At 46.3% G+C, this 23,556-nt stretch overlaps 2 protein-coding genes across 3 annotated transcripts in view; one reads left to right on the forward strand and one right to left on the reverse strand.

The window, feature by feature from the left end:
- cxadr (CXADR Ig-like cell adhesion molecule) overlaps positions 1-18,284 on the forward strand; it is an 87,500-nt gene extending 69,216 nt beyond the window's left edge. For both annotated transcript variants that reach the window (XR_011341609.1, XM_069889054.1), the window contains exon 8: positions 16,136-18,284. Coding sequence is in view for 1 of the 2 variants with exons in the window: in XM_069889054.1 (XP_069745155.1) it covers positions 16,136-16,195 (60 nt within the window). In the remaining variant the exon portion in view is untranslated. The remainder of the gene's footprint in view (positions 1-16,135) is intronic.
- Positions 16,188-23,556, reverse strand: part of c7h21orf91 (chromosome 7 C21orf91 homolog) — a 53,991-nt gene continuing 46,622 nt past the window's right edge. The window contains exon 6 of the transcript XR_011341611.1: positions 16,188-16,268. The gene's annotated coding sequence lies outside the window, so the exon portion shown is untranslated. The remainder of the gene's footprint in view (positions 16,269-23,556) is intronic.

Below are 23,556 nucleotides of genomic sequence, written 5' to 3' on the forward strand. Positions count from 1 at the left end.
GAAAGGCCTTGTGAGAGGTTGCCTCCATTCAGGTTAACATCAGAATCAGATTTATTGTCATTAAGTGTCACAAAATTTGTTGTTTTGTGGCAGCATGATTGTGCATTACAGGTGCAAAAATCGCAATAAATTACAGTCCCGTAAATGAACTTCATAATTATTTTTTCTTAGTTTAGACATACAGCATGGTTACAGGCCATTACGGCCCATGAACCCGTGCCACCCAATTTACACCCAATTAACCTGTAAACCCCCAGTTCATTTTGAAGGGTGGAAGGAAACCCACACAGACATGGGGAGGACGTACAAACTCCTTACAGACACCGCGGAATTCAAACCCCAGTCCCGATCGCTGGTGCTGTAAGAATGTTGCGCTAATGAGTATACCAACGGTGCCACCCTCTATTTAAAAAAAATAAATTAGTACAGAAGAAGAGAAAAAGGTGAGGTCATGTCTGTGGTTCATTGTCCGTTCTGGAATCTTAACGCTCCATTCTGCTCTACACACCGGCACCCTCTGTGTGACAGAGTAGCCAAGTCACAAGGTTTTACCAAGCAAACACACAGCTCAATGCAAATGCGCTCTCGAACACAAGTGCACCATCCTTTACAGTCTGTGACGCACTGAGACAATGAGCCAAATCTCTTACAGACATGGATACTTAACCAAGGTGGCAATGGCTTTTAGCAAGAGTGAGAGCACAATTGCTTCACCGTGATGTTTAAGATCAAGAATCCTTTATTGTCATGTACTAAAACATGATATGTACTGTATATACTCGTGTAACAGTCGATCTTGTGTAATAGTCAACCCCATACTTTTTTGGCCCAAAAATCACGGATTTTCTGTGTGACCTGTGTAAAAAAAAATCAACCTCCCTATTTTTGGCTCAGACCGCCCACCCTGGTCATGAACCCATGTCTCGTCCGCCGGTCCATCCGAGCTCCCAATGCCCCGACTGTGGATCCTCACCTTGACTGCTCATCCACCAAAGCTCCTGATGCCCTGGCCACAGACTCACTTCTAGGCCCCAGCGCCTGCCCATATGGGCTCCTGATGGACTGAACACAGACTTGCCATCCAAGCTCCCGGCACCCAGCTATGGACTCTTCTAGGCCCTGGCTGACCGCCCATTCAAGCTCCCGATGCCCCGAATGCAGACTTACCACCCAGTACTTAGCACAAACAAATGTATGACCCATGTAAAGTTGACCCATGTAAAAGTCCTACCCCCTCCCAAATCTGACTGTAAAAATTGATCCAACATAAGGAGTATGTACAGTAATTATATACAAAAAGTGATAACTTTTCCCTGCCATAAAGACACACAAAGAGGGGCTACTAGCCCAACATCCCCAACAATGAGAAAGAGAAGGAAAAGAGAGTTCCTTCACAGACACCAAATGTCCATGGATTCACCTCCAGTGCTCCCACAGCCTCTGCAGCCACACTCCTTTCCAGCAGTGAACCCAAACTGCCAGTTTTGAACCTCTGACATGATCAGAAAGCATTCTGTGCCAGAAACCTTTTGGAAACCTTTCTTGCCATTAGCTCCTCATGAGTACCGCTCCCGACACCTCGTTTTCATGTGCCAATCTCCTGCAACCTGTGTGAGTCTTTGTGCCACCTGTCCTGCAGAAGCATTCCACTCTATCCCAAGGATTACCATTGATCAGAACCTCAGCAAAACTAATCACAGGATTTTCAACGGAGTGGAGGAACACTGGGGGTCGAAGTCCACAGACTTGCATGGTGACCATGCAAGTTGATAGGATTGTTATGAAGGCGTCCGGCATGCTCGCCTTCATTAATCAGGGGACTGAGTTCAAGAGCTATGAAATCATGTTCCGGCTCTATAAAACTCTGCTTTCACCACTCTTGGAGTATTGCATTCAGTTCTGGTCACCTCTATGTGGAAGATTTTATCTTTGGAGCAACAATGGATAACAGGTGACTGATCGAGGCATTTAGGATTATGAGGGGCTTAGATGTGGTAGACCCGCCAGCACCTTTTTCTGGGGGCCTCAATAGCAGATACCAGAGGACACCTGTTTATAGTGAAGTGGAGAATAATGTAGAGGAGATGTCAGGGGTAAAATTTTCACACACATTGTGGTGGATGCCTAGAAGGTACAACAGCGACTGCATCCTGAGAAGAATGAAGCAGGCAAGGCTACCAGCCACCATTATGTCACTTTTCTATAGGACCCCTATCGAGAGCGTCCTGGCCGGGTGCATCACAATGGGGTAGAGCATTGGATCAGAGGTCAGCCCTCAGGAGCATCCACAGGAGCGGCAGAGAGGATCACTGGTGTTTCCCTCCCTCCCTCCCATCGACGTGTTCTACCGGGATCGTTGTCTGAAGAGGGCTTGCAAAATCATTAAGGACCCTCTTCCACCCTGCACACAGCATCTTTCAGGTGCTACAGCTGGTAAAAGAGATACAGGAGCATCAGAGCCAGCACCACCAGATCAAGGAACAGTTTCTTCCCATGGGCAGAGAGAAGGCTGAACGACTGGTGAACTGCTCATACAATCCCTCCGAGACTACTATTTATCTAACAATATTTATTTATTTTAAAATATGGTAAGTACTGCATATAAATCGCTTGTAAATATGTGTGCTATGCCTATTTATGTGTTTCCACTGAGGACTGAAGAAACCCGTTTCGCCCAGTTGTACTGTACAATTGTATGATAATGAACTTGAACTAGAATGCATTGCTGGGGATGGTAGCGGAGGCTGGTACAATAGGTCCATTCAAAATGCTCTCATACAGGATGTAAGGAAAATAGAGGGTTATGGGTATGAGGAAGGAAAGGGTTAGATTATTGCGGTCGGCACAACGTCGTGGGCTAAGGGCCTGGACTGTGCTGGAATGTTCTATGTTCACATGAACACTTTGGCTTAACTAGAAAATCAGAAAGTTGCTTATCCCATGTGGGCAGACACAATGATTCAGCAGGTAGTGCTACTGCTTTGTAGGTTCTGCGACCCAGGTCCAGATCTCTGGTGCTGTCTGTGTGGAGTTTTCAAGTTCTTGGGTTTCTCGCAGAGCATCCAGTTTCCTCCCATGTTGCAAACCTGTGCAGGCTGGTCATTTGATTGGCTGCTGTAAACTGCCCCAAGCTCTCAACCTCTGAGCTGGATCTGGAGGGGGATGCATAAATACTTGAACGATCAAGGATTATGGGAAACTATCAATGAGAAGGATATCCCAGCATCTAAGCCAGTAATTCGGCAGAGGGTCAGTTCTGATGAAGACCCCTGAACTGAAACATGGTGTGACCATTTCCCTGCGAGAATGCTGATTGTCCCTCCACCTTCTCTTTGTTTGCTCAGGTATCATTGCCCTCCGCCCCCCCACCCCCACCCCCGTTTGTGCTGTTTATTCCCTCTACCATCTGCTTCAGCCTCTCAGTTGTCTTTTCATTCCCTTTTTCTTTCACACACATCGAATTTCCTTTCGACCAACCTTCTACCTATTGCTCAGCCTGTTAAAAATAAAGACATTTTGTCCTGCTAAAGTTAGTAGTGACTTCCCAATATCTATAGGTACAAAGTTTATGTTCACCAATATGCAAACGCACTCTCCACAGGTGCAGTGCCCTTCGTAATGCTTGGATCAAAGACACTTTTATTCATTTAGTTGCCAGTGTTTTAAATTTGTAACCAAACAATTCACATGTGATTAAAGTGCACATTCCAGATTTTATTCAAGGTTATTTGTATACATTTTGATGTCAATGAACTAGTCTCCACAGAAGACTTCATGAACAGAAATTCAGAAGTTACATCGCAAGATGTATACATATAGTCCACTTGAATGAAATCTGTGTGTGTGATGATCTGAGCCACGTTCATAGCACTGTCAACAACACCGAATCTGGCCAGTAGGCTCAACAGATCCTTGCAAACATTTAGCATTTGCTCCATGTTTTCTCCTTTTCCCTGAAATAGGTTAATGGGCTGTAAATTGGGCAGCATGGACTCATGGGCCAAAATGACCTGTTACTGTGCTGTATGTCTAAAAATTAAAAATTCACAAGACAAACCATATTATATTATCCAACATATTATGCAGTTTTGTTTTCAACAGCCAACAGGCTCTTGAACTTCCATGTACTACCTTTGAACCATAAACCAGCCTTTCCCAACCTTTTCTCGGCTTTGACCCCCTTCGGACTCTACTCAAAGTTCATGGGCCCTCTTCCCTGTGAAGCAGTCAAGTTTAGTTGGTTTCTTCCGTACATCCCTCTGGCAAACTACAGAAAAAAATGATTTTTTTAAAAAAATTGACGTTATGTGAGGTGAGAAGTAAACAAGGCTTTTACTGAAATGTGTTGTGCGCCCCGCCCACCCCCCCCCCCCCCCCACCAACTGTAGGGCCCTGTTGAGAATGGGTGCCATAAACTACTTTGGGACCACCAAAAGATTTGTCTGCAGGCTGAAATGGCACTATTTATTTCCTTTCACGAACTGCAACTGAACGTTTATTCGGAATCCTTTCATATTTATTATCTCTTTTTCTGTCATGGCATACTGTGGTAATTTGATTTATGTGATTGTAGTTGGTGTACCTTGCGTAGCTGTGTGACTGCAGCAAGTAAGAATCTGTACGTTGTGCTCAGGTATATGACAGTAAACTCTCATCCTATATATTAACGGAAATATGCAAAAGTGCTAGAGAAACTCAGCAGGTCACAAAGCATCCATAGTGTATGGCACTGGTCCAGCACCTTTACATGTAATTGGACAGCACGGGACTGTTACTGTGCTCTATGCCTAATTTGTTTATAAATTTAGAACTCAGATGATCTTGCAGCATCCATAGGAGGTTAAGATATATAACCGATATGTTGGGGCTGACCACTTCCTCAAGGTATGTGGAACCTTGCTTCAGACCCAAAATGAAGAAGGGCTCAGGCCCAAAATGTCAGTTATATGTCTTTACCACTGATGGACACTGTGAGACCTGCTGAGTTTCTCCAGCATTTCTGTGTTTTCATGACAAATCACAGGGTCCGCAGACTTTCAAGTTTCATTCCTTGGCTTTGTCTAAAAATTAAAAATTCAACAGCCAATCGGCTGTTGTGACAAGAAACAATTTAATTCAATCCAGTGATTTTAGACTTACAGCGCGGTAACAGGCTATTTCAGCCCACGAGCCCGTGCTACCCAATTTACATCAAATTAACCCACAACCCCATACGTTTTAAATGGTGGGAGAAAACCGGAGCCCCTGGAGAAGACTCGCCCAGACAGAGGGAAATTGTACAAACTCTTTACAGCCCCTGGAGAAGACTCGCCCAGACAGAGAGAGACTGAACAAACTCTTTACAAACAGTGCAGGATCGCTGGCACTGAAAGATGTTGCGCCAATCCACCAATCGTGCTGGCTGATGTCAAGAGAAGAGAGGCACGCTTTACAATACTGCAGCTTGTAGAGGGGCAAACAAACATGGGGGAATTTCTCAGTGAACACTACTCGGCTTCCCTCTTCCTCACGTGCCAGATCAGGTAGAACCGGAATTCGATGTTGCAGGGAAATTCAACCAGAAAGACGTGTTTGACAAGGAATGCTTCTACCCTGCAATCACTTGCTATTGTTTCATGCTCTTTTGAAAACAATTAGTTTGTTTTAAATTTCTGTGTTACTGAAACATTTCCAGCCCTCTCAAAGTTCCACATTGGGATCTGAACTCTTGACATTTAGGCTCGTCATCAGCCCCTTCACTCCTTGTGTATGTTGCTTAGGTGATGTTAGCTCACTCAACAGGCTATTTGCAAAAATTATGATAATGAATTGATTGTCATACACATTGTGCAATGTACATGTGCACAGAAATTCTTTCTTCCTGCAATTGAAATGGAACGTTATCCAATAAACAACTATCATGGTATATCTAATTTAATTAGAAAGAGACCATAAATACAAACAAAAATGCATAATAAATATTCAGTTATCCTCGTGCAAAAACAGTGATTTTACAATAGTGCAAACAGTCCTATTGTGATGTAATAAAGGGAGGTTCTAGATAGCTTTGAGAAAAGATTGTGATCAGGGCGATGGGGGCCCTGTATGATGGGAGTCCTGTATGATGTTGGCTGCTTCCTTGAGGCAGTGCCTCATAGATGTCTTCAATGAAAGGGAGATGGGAGCCTGTGATGGACCTGGTGAGGTTTGCTACTTTCTGCAGCTTTCTGCATTCCTGGGCACTCAAATTCGCAAACCAGGCGATGATGAACCAGTCAAGATGCTTTCCACAGTGCACCTGTGGAGGTTCAATTGAGTATTCGACAACACACAAATTTCCTCAGATTCCTGAGAAAGTTGAGGTGTTGGTGTACCTTCCTCATGGTTGCCTCGATGTACTGGCTCCAGGAGAGGGCTTCTGGACTCTCAGGAACTTGGTTTCGACCGCCTCCACCTCTATTGCATCAATGCGGACAGGTGCATGGTTCCTTCGTCTCTCCTTCCTAAAATCAATAATCACTTCCTTAGTCTTAGTGACGTTGAGGCATGACTGTTGTTCTGGTACCACCCAACCAGGTTCTCGATCTCCATCCTTTAGTCTGACTCATCCTTTCCAGTTATTCATCCGACAACAATGGTGCTGAGAGCAAATTTGTTGATTGAGTTGGAGTTGAATTTGGGTACGCAGGCTGAAGTAGGCACCAGTGTGCTCTTGCGCAACTTTCCAAATCTGTACGGATAGGTCTGGTCCTGAGACCAAAGCACCACCCCTACCCCAACCATTCCCGAGGATAATCTCAAGACCTACCTGATAATGACTGATTACACCACCCTGAACATCATTCTATGTTGTCCCCAAAAATTTATGCAGACTGGGATTATTTTTTCTTAGAATGGAGAAGGTTGAGTGGCGATCATATTGAATTGTTTCCAGCTCTGGTATGGAAAACCAGGAGCCATTGATTTAAAGAGATTGGTCAAATGATTAGAGGAGAGTTGAGGGGAAACAGATGGGTCGGAGATTCGAGCCCCCTTACATACATTTCAAACAGATTCTCCCAGGATTGTATAAAGGTTGAGCTGAACAATTAGATGCACTTCTCTTTCTCTTTCTATGGGTCTGTTTTTTGTTGTTCAATGTGGAGCATCAAACCTGAAAGGAAAGGGATCTCTCACACCAGTAATAGCCCGGGCCGGTCGACAATGCCATAATTGTAAGCAGACAGCTCAATTCTCCACCTGAGGATCTTATCAGTCTTGATTTTGCCCCTTTGCTTATTTATTAAACATGAATGCTACTGCTCGCTGATCTGTGAGGAAGGTGAACCGTTTCCCTGTGAGATAGTTCCTCTAGTGGTGTACAGCCTCCACCATGGCCTGGGCCTCCTTCTCGATGGAGGAGTGGCAAATTTCAGGATCTTGGAGGGTTCGTAAGAAGAAGGCGACGCGTCTGCCCGCTTGATTGACTGTGGCAGCCAGGGCAGTCAGACACATCAATCTCCACTTGGAACAGTGTGGACTGGCTATGGCATGCATGGTTGCCTTGGCGATGTCGTCTTTGATATGTTGAAAGTGGCTTGGAGTTCTGCTGGCAGTGGAAACGTGGTAGCGTTAACCAATCTTGTCCACATAATTTGAGAAGAACCTGAGGCATCTCTTTAGAGGTTTGAGGGTATGTGGGAGGGATAGCTCCATCACCAGACTCATGCAGTGCAGGTCAGGGCTAGCTGTGCTGTCTGGAACATTTATCCTTGTTATAGGTAAGGTTCATGCATTTTGCTGCCCAGTGGAACTTGTGGAGGTTCACATTATGATCCTGCAGGTTGTGGCCACAGATAGTAACGTTATCTAGATATGGGAAGGTGGCCTGTAGATCATATCAGTCCACTATGCTGACCATCTCCCGAGGAAGACGGAGACCCCGAAGGGTGGTGACTGAAAAGGACCTGGAGGAAGTGGTAGAAGCGGCCATCTGCCTCAAATGCCATATACTGGCAGTCCTCTGAGCGGATCGGGAGCTGGTGATATGCCAACTTCAAGTCAATCATGAAGAATACCCAATATTGTGCAATCTGGTTGACCCTAACGGATATGCGGGGAAGGGGGGGGGGGGGGGGGGAGGTAAGCATCAAGCTGTGTATACCAGTTGATGATCTGGTTGTAGTTTATGACCATCCTATTCTTATCTCCATTCTTTACCATGATCACCTGGGCCCTTCAAGGGCTTTTACTGGCCTTGATAATGCCCTCGCCCAATAAGCACTGAACCTCCGCCTTAATGAACACCCGGTCAGCTGCACAGTACCATCTACTCCTGGTGGTCACTGGCTTGCAATCAGGGGTGAGGTTGATGAATCAAGAGACCACACAACGCCTGCGGGGGGCTGTCGGTGAACTGTTTGTTGCAGACATTGGTGGGGGGAGGGGAGAAGGGCCCCATTAAAGTGCAGAGTGGCTTTCTGAAGATGGGACTGGAAATCCAGCCCCGGTAGCAAGGGGGAACAGAATAGTGGCATAACGAGCAGTCTGAAGCCTTTGTACACTATGCCTCCAACAGTGAGGGTCACTACGCAGGACCCAAAGGTTGGCCTGCTGTGTATGATTTGGACACGAGTGATATCCTGTGTTTGGCGGCCAAACTTAAAGGAACAGTCGTTTGGTGGTATCAGGGTGGATAAAGCTTTCTGTACTCCCACTATCAAATAAACAGTTGATATCACACCTATTTACCTGGACGTCCATCATGGACCTGGCGAGTTCAGGCGGGGCCTCGTGGTTCAGGGTGCTGGATGCCAGTACGAATTCATTGTCCGAGACAGATGGGTGCTCCTGCATCCGAGATAGCTGCACTCGGCCCCAAGATGGATGGCCTCGAGTTCCTCCAGGACTTCTGTGTTTTTACTGCAGAAGAGATTCACCAGGATGTGGCCAGGACTGGAGGGCTCGAGTTATAGGGAGAGGTCAGATAGGCTGAGCTTCTATTCTCCACAACATTGAAAGCTAAGGGTCACCTTACTGCAGTCATTCAGCAAGGTTAAAGTGAATGCTCAATCTTTCTCCCAGGGTAGATGATTTGGATCTAGAGGGCACGGGTTTGAGGGGAGAGATTTAAGAGGGACCAGAGGGACAACTTGTTCACTGAGGGTGATCCTTATCTGGAACAAGCTGCCAGAGGAAACTATTGTAGTAGGTGTGATTTTGATATCTATAGACATTTGGGATAGTAAGGGTTTGGAAGGACATGAACCAAATGCAGGTAAATGGGACTAACTCATTGGTCACCATGGTCACCATGGACAAGTTGGGCCTGTTCAGTGCATCTGACTCTGATGTAAACTTTACCACCAATCTGTAATGTTTTGCTTTACAACATTCATCCACCTTTTATAGAAAATAACATTATGTAAGAAACCACCTGATCAGACTCTTTGGTGGAAAGGAAACAACAGAATAAATGGAGAGAAGTGACATCTGTGGAGCAAGGGGAAAATGCTGTGCACGAACCTGTCACGGGCCCACCCAGTCTGCTCTGGCCATCCAGAACCCATTTATACCTACGTCCATGTTCCCATCTCCTCCTCCCCAAGCACTCCCCCCCCCCCCCCAGCACAATATTCTACCCCTCACCCACAAGGCGACTTCTAGAAGACCATTCATCCAGTAATTTGCACAGCATTATAACGTTGGAAGAAGCCGGTTAACCAGAAGGAATCCACGTGGCTTACAGCGGCTTGTGGGGGTCTGGTTCGATCCTGACCTCGTGCTCTCTCTCTCCACCCTCTCTCTGTTCCTCTCAACCCCCACTCTCTCTCACCTCTCTCTCTCTTTTCACGTTCTCTCTCTTCTCCCTCTGTTCCCCTCAATCTCCACTCTCTCTCCAATCTCTCTCTCCTCTCTCTTTTTTCACACACTCTCTCTTCCCCCTCTCTCTGTTCCTCCTAACCCCAACCCTGTCTCACCTCTCTCCCATTTTCACATCTTCCCTGTGACTGGTGGGCTTTTTCCGGCTACTCCAGTTTCTGCTCACCTCCCAAAGACATGCATATTGGTGCGTTAATTAGTAGTGGGCAAATTACCGCAGGTGTGATAAATAGTGCAATCTGTGGGGTGGGGGGGGGGAACTGCCTGTTGTGAACAGTAGGTGTGGGGCCTGTTTCTGTGCTGTATCACCCCATGGCAGATCACACTTCTGACAGTGCAGCATCCCTTCAGAACTCCCCCTTGAGTGAGGCAAACCCACGATTAGCCAAAGAAGAGTCGAGTCTCAGCACTCTGTCTGCTGTGAGATCCTTCGCTTGGTCTGCAATGATACAGGAGATCGCTCCTGGGTGTGTTGGTGGAAATGTGATATGAGAAAATCACCTGATCAGATCTGGAAGCTGCTGAGCCATTCTCTCCTTCAGCGCTGTTGCAAGCTGAGTGACGTTATCATTTCATGCCTAGCAACGGGATCACATGGAAATGGGAAGGATTAGGGAGAAGGTGAAACAATGGCTGTTGCTGGGTTGTTACGAGAAGCCTGAACCCTGTCTCAAATTTCAGATTTATTGTCAGAGAACGTATGTGACATCACATACAACCCTGAGATTCTTTTTTCTGGGGGCCAGGCAGAATTTCTACTTATTGGTAGAGCAAAAAACTGTGCAAGAAAAGATACGTATAAAAAGAGAAAAATGTAAACAGAAAAAATGTTAACAAACTGACTGTTGAAAATAAATATTCACAAATAACGTCCAAAGTAAGAGACCCTAAATGAGTCTCTGATTGAGTTTGTTGTTGAGGAGTCTGATAGTGGAGGGGGACGACTCTTGTGGCACCACTTTCCAGTACAAAGCAGGTCTTGTGTGATATGGATCCTTGATGATTGGTACTGCTCTCTGATGGCAGCATTCAGTGTAGATGTTCTTGATGGTTGGGAGGGTTTTGCCTGTGATATACAGTGCTGGGACCTCGTAGAAGCATTTCAAATACTGAAAGGCCAGGACAGAGTGGGTGTAGCAAACTTGTTTCCTGTGGTGGGGGTAGTCCAGGACAAGAGGGCACAACTTCAGGATTGAAGGGCGCCCATTTAAAACAGATGCGGAGGAATTTCTTTAGCCAGAAAGCGGTGAACCTCTAGAATTTGCTACCACAGGAAACTGTGGAGGCCATGTCATTGGGTGTATTTAAGGCAGAGATTGATAGGTATCTGAACAGTTAATGTATCAAGGGTTATGGGGAGAAGGCAGAGGTGCGGGGGTCTGCGGGAGAATGATGAAACTCATGATGGAATGGCAGGGCAGACTTGATGGGCTGAATGGCCTAGCTCTATTTTAAACATTCAGCCCATGAGGCTGTGCTGCCCAATTACACCCAATTAACCTGCAACCCCAGTATGTTTTGAATAGTGGGAAGAAAGAGAAGCATCTGGGGAAAACCCACACAGACGTGGGGAGAACATACAAACTCCTTGTGGACAGCGCGGGATTTAAATCCTGGTCATGAGTGCTGGCGCTGTAACAGCATTGTGTTAATCACTGCTCTAATGGTTCTGCTCCGATACAGTATGGTCTAATGGTAGATGAGAATCAGAAGGAACTCCACTTTGACTTTACGCCACAAGAGGTCATGGGATTAAAAATTTCCCAAGGAAGCCCTTGCCACTTGTACAGCACAGGTATCTATCTATCTGTCTGTTCATTAACCTTCCTGTGGATTGTCTTTAGTAATCCACATTGGGTTAAAGATGTTTGATGTGATTTACTGCCCTCTGGTGAGGATAAGGAGAATATTCAGTAACGTAACCCAAAGGACGGTGAGTCATACAGTACAGAACAGGCCTTTCGGCCCAACATGTCTCTGACAACCAAATGCAGTATTCTGGACTTTTTATGTTTGCCTGCTCTTCCAGTTGAAATGTATCTTCAGGGTTTAATTTCAGTTCTTGGGAGTCACTACCTCAGGATCTTTCCCGGAGCCAACACATTAATGGCATTGTGAAGAAAGCACGTGAGCGCCTCTACTTCCTTGAGAGTTTTTAGAGGTTTGGTATGAGATCAGAAACCCTGGAAAATTTATACAGAGGTGTGGTGGAAAGTGCTTTGCCACTGGCTGCATCATGGTCTGATATGGGGACACCAATACTCTTGACCGTAAAGCCCTGCTAAAGGTAGTGGACACAGCCCAGGACATCACAAGCAAACCCCTTCCCACCATCGAGAACATGGGAAACACTGCCATCGGAGAGCAGCAGCAATCATCAAGGATCTACAGCACCCAGGACCCACTCTGTTCTCGCTGCTGACATCAGGAAAGAGGTATCGGTGCCACAAGACTCGCACCATCAGGTTCAGGAACAGCTGCTCCCCCTCCACCATTAGACTCTGCATTTTATTATTTGTTTTTCCTCTGTATTGCATAGCCAGTTGTTTACATTTCTTCATTTGTTTACTTGTGCAAATTGTGTACAGTTTTTTTTTGCACTACAGGAAAAATAATCTCAGGATTGTTTGTGATTTCATGTATATACTCTGGCAATAAACCTGAAAATAAGCGTATACAGAGCCGTTGTCATACCCACACTCCTGTTCGGCTCCGAATCATGGGTCGTCTACCGGCACCACCTACGGCTCCTAGAACGCTTCCACCAGCGTTGTCTCCGCTCCATCCTCAACATCCATTGGAGCGCTTTCATCCCTAACGTCGAAGTACTCGAGATGGCAGAGGTCGACAGCATCGAGTCCACGCTGCTGAAGATCCAGCTGCGCTGGATGGGTCACGTCTCCAGAATGGAGGACCATCGCCTTCCCAAGATCCTGTTATATGGCGAGCTCTCCACTGGCCACCGTGACAGAGGTGCACCAAAGAAAAGGTACAAGGACTGCCTAAAGAAATCTCTTGGTGCCTGCCACATTGACCACCGCCAGTGGGCTGATAACGCCTCAAACCGTGCATCTTGGCGCCTCACAGTTTGGCGGGCAGCAACCTCCTTGGAAGAAGACCGCAGGGCCCACCTCACTGACAAAAGGCAAAGGAGGAAAAACCCAACACCCAACCCCAACCAACCAATTTCCCCCTGCAACCGCTGCAACCGTGTCTGCCTGTCCCGCATCGGACTTGTCAGCCACAAACGAGCCTGCAGCTGACGTGGACTTTTTACCCCCTCCATAAATCTTCGTCCGCAAAGCCAAGCCAAAGAAGAAGAAGAAACCTGAAATCTGAAAATAAATCTGTAAACTAATTTTACTTCCTTTGTCGTTAGGATAATGCAAGTGACCATATAGAGTAAGAGTCATACAGCATGGAAACTGGCCATTCGACCCATCTTATCTATGCTGAATAAATTGACATTCCAGGTTAGTCCCTGCCTGCATTCACCCCACACCCCTCAAAACCTTTCTTATCCATGTAAGTCAAACAAGGATGTCAGCAGATGCTGTGATTGTAGTTTAAATCACAAAAGTGCCAGAAAATTCAGCAGGTCACACGGTGTACTTTGACACAGGGTTCAGTCCCAAAACCTTGGTGATGTAACTTTGCCATAAAGAAGCGTAACGTGATCTGCGGAGTTTCTCCAGCTCTTTTCTATTATGTAACGTGCCCCTGCGACAAGAGGAATCTTTTTAAATTCACTCAGAAAGGCAACATGGTTAGGATGGGCTTGGAGGGATATGGGCCAAAAGTAGACTGTGCTGGGACATTTGGATCAGCGAGGGTAAGTTGGACTGAGGGGCTGCTTTTCTGCCGTCTGGCTCTGTGACAATGCAGGGAACTCCTTTTCCAAAGAGGCTCCATGTTCTTTAAATAACATCACAGAAAATTTAGAATAGTTTTGGGCTCCTCATTAAGAAGGGATGTGTTGATGTTAGAGATAGTTCAAAGGAGGTTCACAAGGATGATTCTGGGGATGAAAGGGTTATCAATATGAGGAGTGTTTGACAGCTCTTGACCTGCACTCGTTGGAATTTAGGAGAATGGTGGGGGGATCTCATTGAAACATTTTGAATGTTGAAAGGGATGGACGGAGTAGATATCAAAAGGTTGTTTCCCACGGTGGGAGAGTCCAGAACCAGAGGGCACAACTTCAGGATTGAAGGGCGTTCTCTTGGAATAGAGATGTGGAGGAATTTCTTTAGCCAGAGGGTAGTGAATATGTAGGATTTGTTGCCACAAGGCGGTTATGGAGGCCAGGTCATTGGGAGTATTAAAGGAAGAGATTGATTGGCCAGGGCAGCAAAGGTTATGGGGAGAAGGCCGGGCAGTGGGTCTGGGTGGGAAAATGGATCAGCTCTTATTAAATGGCGCGGTAGACTAGATGGGCTGAATGGCCTATTTCTTGTGGTTTACAGAAAAGCATTCCTTGATTTGTGATGTTGTACATTTTAATCATTGATCCTAAATGTGTGTGTATTTGTGTGTGTCTATGTAAGTGTACATAAATGCAAGCTTGTGAATCCATACAATTGTTAGTGCTGTGAATATTGTATTAAGTAAATACTGAAGCTCATGCATTTTGGGAAGTCGAATAAAGGTAGTGCATTTACAAAAAAATGATAGGATGTTTTGGAATGAAACACCATCTGCTGGAGGAACTCAGCGGATCTAAACGCATCAGTGGGAGATAAAGAATGGTCGCCATTTGTGACGAAACCCCTTTCTTAAGTCTTCGAGGAATGCTGAGGAGAACAAGGACTAGAAGTTCAAGTCCATAGATCCCTGAAGGTAGCAGCATCGAGGTGAAGATGTCAAATGCCATCATTGCTGTCAATAATCAGGGCATAGAGTATCAGAGTCGGGATGTTGTGTTGCCACTTTACCGAATGCTGGTTAGGCTGCACTTGGAGGACTGTGTGCCATTCTGATTGAAAGCTGTAGAGTGTTGAGAGGAAAGCCACATGGAAGTTGCCTGGATTTGAGGGCTTCAGTTGTGGGAAGAGATGAGATTGTCTGGGGCTATTTGGAGAGAAGGATTCTGGTAGTTTACCAAATATAAAAATATTTTTAAAAACATTTAGGCCTTTCTGGCCTAATTTAGGCCGTGCTGCCCAATTACACCCAATTAACCTACAATCCCCAGTACATTTTGAACGGTGGGAGGAAACCGGAGCCCCCAGAGAAAACCCGAACAGACACTGGGAGATTGTACAAATTCCTCACAGACAGTGCGGGATTTGAACTCTGGTCCCAATTGTTGGTGCTTTATAAGGGACATAGATTGCCTTTTTCCCATGATATAAACAAGAGGATTCAAGATTCCTTCATTGGCATGTAACAGTACAGAACATGTAATATCACATGATATTGCCTTCTGCCTGCTATAAGGGAGACAGAGTCGCCATTAGTGTCACCCGAGAAAGAAAAGCAAAAGGAAGTCCCTTCAGAGTCACCCAAGTGTCCGTGGATTCACCTCCAATGTTCCTGCAGCCTCTGCAGCCGCACAGGCTCCTGTTTGATCTATCGGCACCCGAGGCCCTTCAGGAGCCCTTCTTGCCCTCAGCACCCTCTCGAATCCTGGCTCTGATTCCTGGTTCCCATGAGTCAGTCTCCAGCAGCCTGTGCGGGACCCCCCTGCCTGCAGGACGCCCACAGCCTGTGAGGGCCCCCCAGCCACTGAGCCCCTGTTGGTCCCCTAACACGGCTACCATCCTGTAGAGTTGTCTCCTCTGCTTCTCCTGATCAACACGGGTGTATTCTTTTTGTTTCTGGTGCTCTGCGCCAGTCCGCTGCTCCCCTGGAGTCTGCAACCCCTCAATGGCTGCTACCAAGAATGGACACCGCCGTCGTTTTCCTGAAGAGGGAATGGCCTGAGTGGTGGAGGGTCCTTGAGCATAGAGGCTGCTTTCTTGAGACACCTCCTCTTGTAGATGTCTTCAATGGAGTGTGAAGACTAGTGGCCATGATGGCGCTGGACGAGTTCACAACCCTCTGTTGCCTTTTCCTGTCCTGTGCATTGGCACCTCCATACCAGACCGTGATGCAACCAGTCAGAATGCTCTCCATGTTTTACCTGTAGAAATTTGCAAGTCTTTGTTGAACTTACCAAATCTCCTCAAACTCCTAATGTAATCACTGGCAAAGCCTTCTTCATGATTGCATTGACATGAAGGCTGCAGGATAGATACATTTGCAGGAGTATTTGGTGTAATTATGACCATTGCCATGTTTTCTTTCTCTTTAGGGAACTGTGGAGGAACCAGATGTAAAGTTCCAGGGATACAACTCCATGTCTATCGTGTGACCAACAGCCTGTGCTCTGGGAGAGGATTCCAGTGATGAAGGAAAAATCCCGGCGAAGTGGAACAAGTATCTACCTGTTGATGAAGGGGAAAATAAAACAATCACCTTACTGCTACAGTGACATAGAATTCTTACTCCGATCAAACTGTTGACCCTCGTCCTCGGACAAGATTGTTACGAGTTACTTTCTCGGAAAGGTGTCAGTTTAACCGGAGGCTGATCACTGGTTATCTGCATCCTCATCCTTGCTGAAGATTTCCCTGAGCTGAGAGTGATCGAGGCTCAGAAAATGGGCGGGCACAGGAATGGAGATGAGCTGGAACTGGGGAAACTGTGGACAATCTGATTCTACAGCCACCAGAAGGGAAGATAGGTGCATGACACCACCACATCACTCTTCTATTCAACGTGATCATGGACCTCAGTCTCGGCTTCACCTCCCTCCACAACCTTGGACTCCCCTGTACACCAAAAATCCATCTACGCCTTGAGTTTACTCATTAACTCTGCTGCCACTGAGTAGATATCTCCAAAGATTTATTGCCCTTTAAGAAATTCCTCCTCATCTCCATCTTAAATGGGTGACTTTACCCTTATATGTTCTAGATTCCTCTTTGAGGAATCCTTTCTGATCTTCCTGGTCTTGTCTATCATTAGATCATTCTCATCCTGGTAGAGACCAGGATGGTAGAGACCAAATTGATCAAAATAAAGGAAGCTGCTTCATCCCAGGGATCAAGCCAGTGAATTTTCTCTGCGCCCCCTCCAAGGCAGCTAAATACAGAGCTCCAGGTCTCATCAGTACCTTGCACTGCAGGAAGAAGGCTTCCTTGCTTTGGTCCCTTCTTCACATTCTCCACCCCTTCTGCACCTCATTTGCTCCTAGGGGGATAGCGAGACCATTCAGCCCCTTGAATCTGTCCTGCCCTTCAGACAGTCAGAAGCTGGCCAATCTGTTCCCTTTGTTTTTTTCTTTGGTCTGCACAGCCCACGCTGACCCAGGGCCGGTAGAAACCCATCACAGTGTTGAAAGCTCCACTTCTACTTCCACACCCGGTTACTACCTTAAATAAACCATCCATCTGTCTTCATCGTTTAAACCACAGAGGCCTGTTATCTTGTGAGACTGCAACAAACTCTCTCTCACACACACGCACACAAATGCTCACTCACACACAAACCCCCACTCAACCCCCCCCCCCCCCCACACACACACACACACACACCCATCTCTGCTCCTCACACAGGGAGTCCAATGAGTTTCCATCCCCTCAGAATGCGGGCAACCGTGAGCTCATGTGGGAAACTGGGACAATGGAGTATTATTTGACTGGTTGAAAATGGGAACATCAAAGGCAAGCTTAGTCATGGAAACTAGTGCTTTGGCCCACCGAGCCTCCAACCACCATCAAACACCCACTCACACTCATCCAATTTTATTCTCCCCACATTCCCATCAACTCCTCCCCCCCACCCCAAGATTCTACCCCTTACCCAAGCACTAGTCATCAATGAACCCATTAATCCACACGCACATGGGATGTGGGAGGAGACCGGAGCAGCTGGGAGAACACCGTGCAAACTCCATGGAGACAGCACAGGAGATCAGGATCAAACTGGGAGGAGCTACAGGTAGGGACATGTGCTCCTCACATGTCAATTCCAGCAGCCTTGAATAATTTGACTGCCAGCCTATCCAAGACTATATGACACGGTCAGAAGGAAGAGCCAGTTTTATTCTCATTCTGGTGATAAGGCCAACTATAGTTGCCCATCCCTAATGGAGAAGGTGCTGGAGAACTGACTTGAAGCACAGAGTTGTTTTGGTGAAGGCTCTCCCACAGTGCTGATGGGATGAAGCCCTGGCGATGTTGGACTGCCGATATATTTCCAGTCGGGATGGTGTGCAGGCGAACATGGAAAGTAAGATCACATGTGAAAGCAGGAAGTCAATGTCTCCACTGAAGGGATATCTCATGAAATATCACCACACTGTTTCTGAGTGATTCCTGAGAGTTCTTTTCCCACTTTGTATTGTGATTGCTGGCATCTATCGTTGAAATAATTAATAAACTGTTTTCTTTTTGAAATGTTGTCTGAGTTTAGATGCTGCAGTAAACCTGACATTCAGGGGTCGCTGGCTGGAATTAGCCAGAAGGTTCAAATTCAAGCATGATTGAGCAGTGAGATTTGACCAGCCCTTCACACGGAGAATTGTGGGCATTTGGAATGAGCTCTAAGAGGAGGTGGCAGAGGCATTTAAAAGGTATTTGTCAAGTCCTTGGATAAGAAAGGCATAGAGGGATGTGGGCCTACTGATGTAGAGAGGCAGGGATAAGCTTAGCTAAAGGGCAAGTTTCTGTCCGTGATCTGTCATACCTCGGTACAGGGGGAGAGCTACACTGTCTGTGACCTGTCCCTCAGTACAAAGGGAGAGCTACACTGTCCGTGACCTGTCCCTCGGTACATGGGGAGAGCTACCCTGTCTGTGATCTGTCCCTCGGTACAGGGGGAGAGCTACACTGTCCATGACCTGTCCCTCAGTACATGGGGAGAGCTACACTGTCCTTGACCTGTCCCTCGGTACATGGGGAGAGCTACCCTGTCTGTGATCTGTCCCTCGGTACATGGGGAGAGCTACACTGTCCATGACCTGTCCCTCAGTACATGGGGAGAGCTACCCTGTCTGTGATCTGTCCCTCTGTACAGGGGGAGAGCTACACTGTCCATGATCCCTCTCTGCCTCAGTACATGGGGTGTGCTACAGTGTCCGTAACATCTCTTGTATTCACTGAGATTTTGCCCGCTCCTCCTCGAGAGGGATATACTCACGATAGAACGGGTGACTGAGTGTTTTCCATTTAACCTTTTCATATTCTAGAACAGCCATTCTCGACCTTTTTCCGGCTTTGCCTGCCTTAGGACTCTACTCCAAGTTTATGGGCCCCCTTCCCTGTGAAGCAGGCAAGATTTGATTTCTTTCATACTTCTACCGACTACATAATAAACAATAAAAATATTAATGTTATGTTAGGTGAGGAGATGAGTCAATAATGAAAATATTTTAAAATTCATTGACTGGTCCTTTTCTGATTCAGCAGGAAGAATTATTCACAAATAGAAGCAGACAGGCTGGTGAAGGTGGCATTTGGCAAGTTGCCAGAGCACTGAGTACAGGAGTAAACACAATTCTGCAGACACTGGTTGTGTCTCAAGTGTTGTGTTTTCACACTGAGTGCAGGAGCAGGGACATCATGTTACAACTGTGCAGGACATTGGTGAGACCGTGTGATAGTACAGATTCTATCACCAATGTGTAGATGTACAGATGGAAGTGTAGGATGACTGTGATTGGCTGAGAGTGTAGCCACACCTACTGGCAGGTCTTAAAGGATTGCTCCTCGCCAGACCAGGTCACTCTGGACTGGTCGACCTACTTGTGATTGGCTCCAGTCTTTTAGTTAATAAAGCCTTGGTTTGGATCAACACGCATTACAGACTGCACGTGGAGTATTGTGTACACTACAGCACAGTACAGGCCCTTTGGCCCTCAATGTATATAAAAAAGCACTAAACCCTCCCTACCTCGTAATCCTCAATTTTACTTCCGTGTGCCTAAGAGCCTCTTAAATGCGCCTAAATGTTTCACTCCACCACCATCCCTGGCAAGGCATTCCAGGCTCCCGTAACTCTGTGTAAAAAAACAACCCTAATGTCTCCACTGAACTTTCCTCCCTTCACTTTGTACCGATATCCTCTGGTGTTTGCTATCCCTGGCCTGGGGAAAAGGAATTGGCTGTCCACCCTGCCTATACTTCTCATAATCTTTTTGGGCTTTCCCAAAAGTCTCCACTCATCCTTCTATACTGCAAACAGAAAAGTCCCAGCTCTGCTAACCTTGCCTCAAAAGACGTTCTCCAATTCATGCAACATCCTGGTAAATCTCCTCTACGCCCTCTCCATACCTTACACTACAAGAGACCAAAAAAAAATGTGCAGATGCTGGAATCTGGAGCAAAAAGGCAATCGGCTGGAGGAACTCAGCAGGTCGGGCAGCATCAGTGGGAGATAAAGAGTGATCGACGTTTCAGGTCAGAACCCTTCATCACGATTGTACTGTGTGCAGTTGTGGTCATTAAGATGTAATGCTAGTAAAGTGCTAAAAAGATTCACAAAAGAATGTTAAAAGTGAAACACAGAAGTCTGCAGACACTGTGAGTGAAGTAAAAACACAAAGCTGGAGAAACTCAGCAGGTCAACCAATGTATTTTATGTTGCAAAGATAAAGATTGCATAACCAACGTTTCAGGCTTGACAAGGTATAAACACAATGTCAGCAGGTGCCTGAACCAAAAGGGAAGGATGAGAAGGGCAGGGGGAGGAGCACAGTCCCAAAGGCAGGAGGTGGCGAAGGGAGGGAGGAGACAGCAGCAAGCAGGAGGAGGAGGGATGGCTCTGTGAATGGAGATCTTGAGGGGGGGGAGGGTGGGGAAAGAAGACAAAGTGAAATGGGAAGGGAGAGAGAATGGAGAGTAGGATGGCAGAAATCAGGGAAGTCGATATTAATGCCATTCATTTGGAGAGTGCCCAGACGTTATATCAGGTGTATTTCATAAGAATGTTCAAGTCAAATCAAGTTTATTGTCATCTGATTCCACAAGTACAACCCGACGAAACAGTGTTCTCTGGTCCTCAGTGCAAAACACGCAGACACATAACCAGACATAGCACACATACAAACAATACATACGCAGGACAAGTATTTCAACAGTACAAATAAATAAATATTGTTTTGTACATATAGGAGTCTTGGATGATTAGCAAGAGCAGTTCCTTTGTTTGTTCACCATTCTCACAGCCCATGGGAAAAAGGCATTCCTCAGCCTGATGGCTCTGGCTCAGATACTCTTGTACCTCTTCCCTGATGGGAATAGCTGAAAGATGCTGCATGCAAGGTGGTAGGTGTCCTTAGATTATGCGAGCTCTCTTTAGACAACGATCCTGGTAGATCATGTTGATGGAGGGAGACTCTTGAGATCCTCTCTATCGCTCTTGGAAGTCTTGTGGATTGACCTCTGATCCGATGCTCTTCAGAAACTGTACCACGCTGTGATGCAGCCGGCCAGGATGCTCTCGATAGAGCTCTTGTTATAATGGTGGCTGGTAGCCTTGCCCACTCCAGTTTTGTCAGGAAGTGCAGTCAAACAAAAGGCAAATTGAAGTGACTCAGGTTGGACGAGTTGACCCAGAGGGACTTATTCCTTGCTGCATAACTCCATGAATACAAAATAGATGAGTGTATTGAAGTAAAATTAAATTGGTACTAATTTGGCAAAATAAGGGTAAATTGCCATTCATCACACTGCCACTCGAGGGCGCCAGTGAACCATGTCAAAACTTTTTGTTGCTTGAGGTGTGGCAATTTTAAATTCAAATTACAATGGAGGCTGATTCTTTCCTTTCCCAGTTTCTTTCCTCCCCCCCCCCCAAAAAAAACTTTATTCATGATACATTATTTACACAAAAGAAAATCTTCTCACATCCTTTGTGTCACAATCATATATTTCTACAATAGAAGGACTCTAGACTGTGTTCTTTCCCTACAGTGCTCTCGCTTAGGCTGCACTGAGCCACAATGTGTCCCACAACACACACTCCTGCAGCCTGGAACGTGCCAGTTGGCAGCATTCTCTCATCGGCATCTCACTGTGCTGGAAAACCAACAAGTTTCAGGCAGACCAAAGGACATCTTTCACCGAGTTGTTCTTTCAGAAGTTCTTGTCCCAACCCCCTGATATGATCAGTGAGCTGCCCGAGGGACGAGGTAAGAATTTATCCCAGTCTGCATCCAGTCGCTCTGATGTCGAGGAGACCACAACGGGAGCACCGGATGCAGTAGATGACCCCTGTAGATTCACAAGTGAAATAAATGTTGCTCCACTTGGGGCTCCGATTGGTGGTGATGGAGGGCTGGGAGATCAGTTTGTGGAGCACCTCGACTCTGTCCGCCACAATAGCATCGATCTCCCAGTGACCACCCATTTTAATTCTCCATCCCATTCCCTTGCTGACCTTGCCTTCCCCCCACTCCCAACTATTCCTATGTCTCCTTTCCTCTAGCTGAAGACAGGCTGAGTTCCTCCACCATTTCAACATGTTTTTACTACAATCACAGCATCTGCAGACTTTTGTCTTTCACCCTGTTAAAAGAATGCAACCAGAACTGAACACACTATTCCAAGTGCGATCTCCAAGTTTGATGAGCTGCAACATTACCCCATAACTCTTGAACTCGAGAAGCCCAGTCCAGCATTGGGATCATTAACTCTCCTGTCAACCTGTACGGCAACCTTGAGAGATGCATGAATTTGGATCCCAAGTTCCCTCTGTTCTTTCCGATCATTAACCCTGTACTCAGCCTTCTGGTTTGACCTTACGAAATGCATCACCTCACACTGAGCCGGGGTGAACTCCACCTGTCACTCCTCTGGCCAATTCTGCATCCAGTCTATATCCAGTTGTAACCTATGACAACCTTTTTAATTATCCACGACACTTGGCATGTTTTCCTTCATAATTAGCATAGAATATAAAAGTTGAGAGATTACATTGCAACTTTACAAAAAAAATGGGTTGGTTTGCACTGGATTCTTGTGTGCAGTCTGGTCATCAATGTGCAGAAAAGGCATGGCTGTACTGCGGAGAGATCAGTCTTGCCACCTGAATTGGAGGACTTTAATTACTGGAGAGGCCATGATTGTTTTGCCCAGAGTGGAGGCTGAGGGGTGACCAAATAGGTTTATCGATTATAAGCGTCATTGTAAAGCAGCGCGGTCAGTGCAGCGGTCAGCACAACACTGTTACAGAACTAGCGATCAGGACCAGGGTTCAAATCCTGCGCCCTCTGCAAGTTTATGTCCTCCATGTGTCTGTGTGGGTTCCCTCCAGGTGCCGCAGTTTCCTCCAACCGTTCAAAAGTACTAGGGTTGTAGGTTAATTGGGTGCAATTGGGCGGCACGGGCTCACGGTCGAAAGAGCCTGTTACCTTGCTGTATTTCCAAATATAAAAAAAATTAAATTAACGTATAAGGGGTTAAGTTTAAGGTGAGAGGAAGGAGCTTTAGAAAGGATTGAATGAGAACTTTACATATTACAAGGCTGAATGATATCCGAAACTCACTGCCAGATGATGTGGCGGCGTCAGGGACAATCACTACTTTGAAGGGGCGTTGAGTTGAATAGGAAAGTCAAGAAGGGTACAGACCAAATGTGAATTGATAGTGTGGAGGGCCATGAAGGTCACCATGGATACTATAGGCCGAAAGGCCTGTTTCCGTGCTGTGATGGCAGGTATAACAAAAC

This window comes from Narcine bancroftii, chromosome 7, assembly GCF_036971445.1.
Source record: "Narcine bancroftii isolate sNarBan1 chromosome 7, sNarBan1.hap1, whole genome shotgun sequence".
NCBI classification, from domain to species: domain Eukaryota; kingdom Metazoa; phylum Chordata; class Chondrichthyes; order Torpediniformes; family Narcinidae; genus Narcine; species Narcine bancroftii.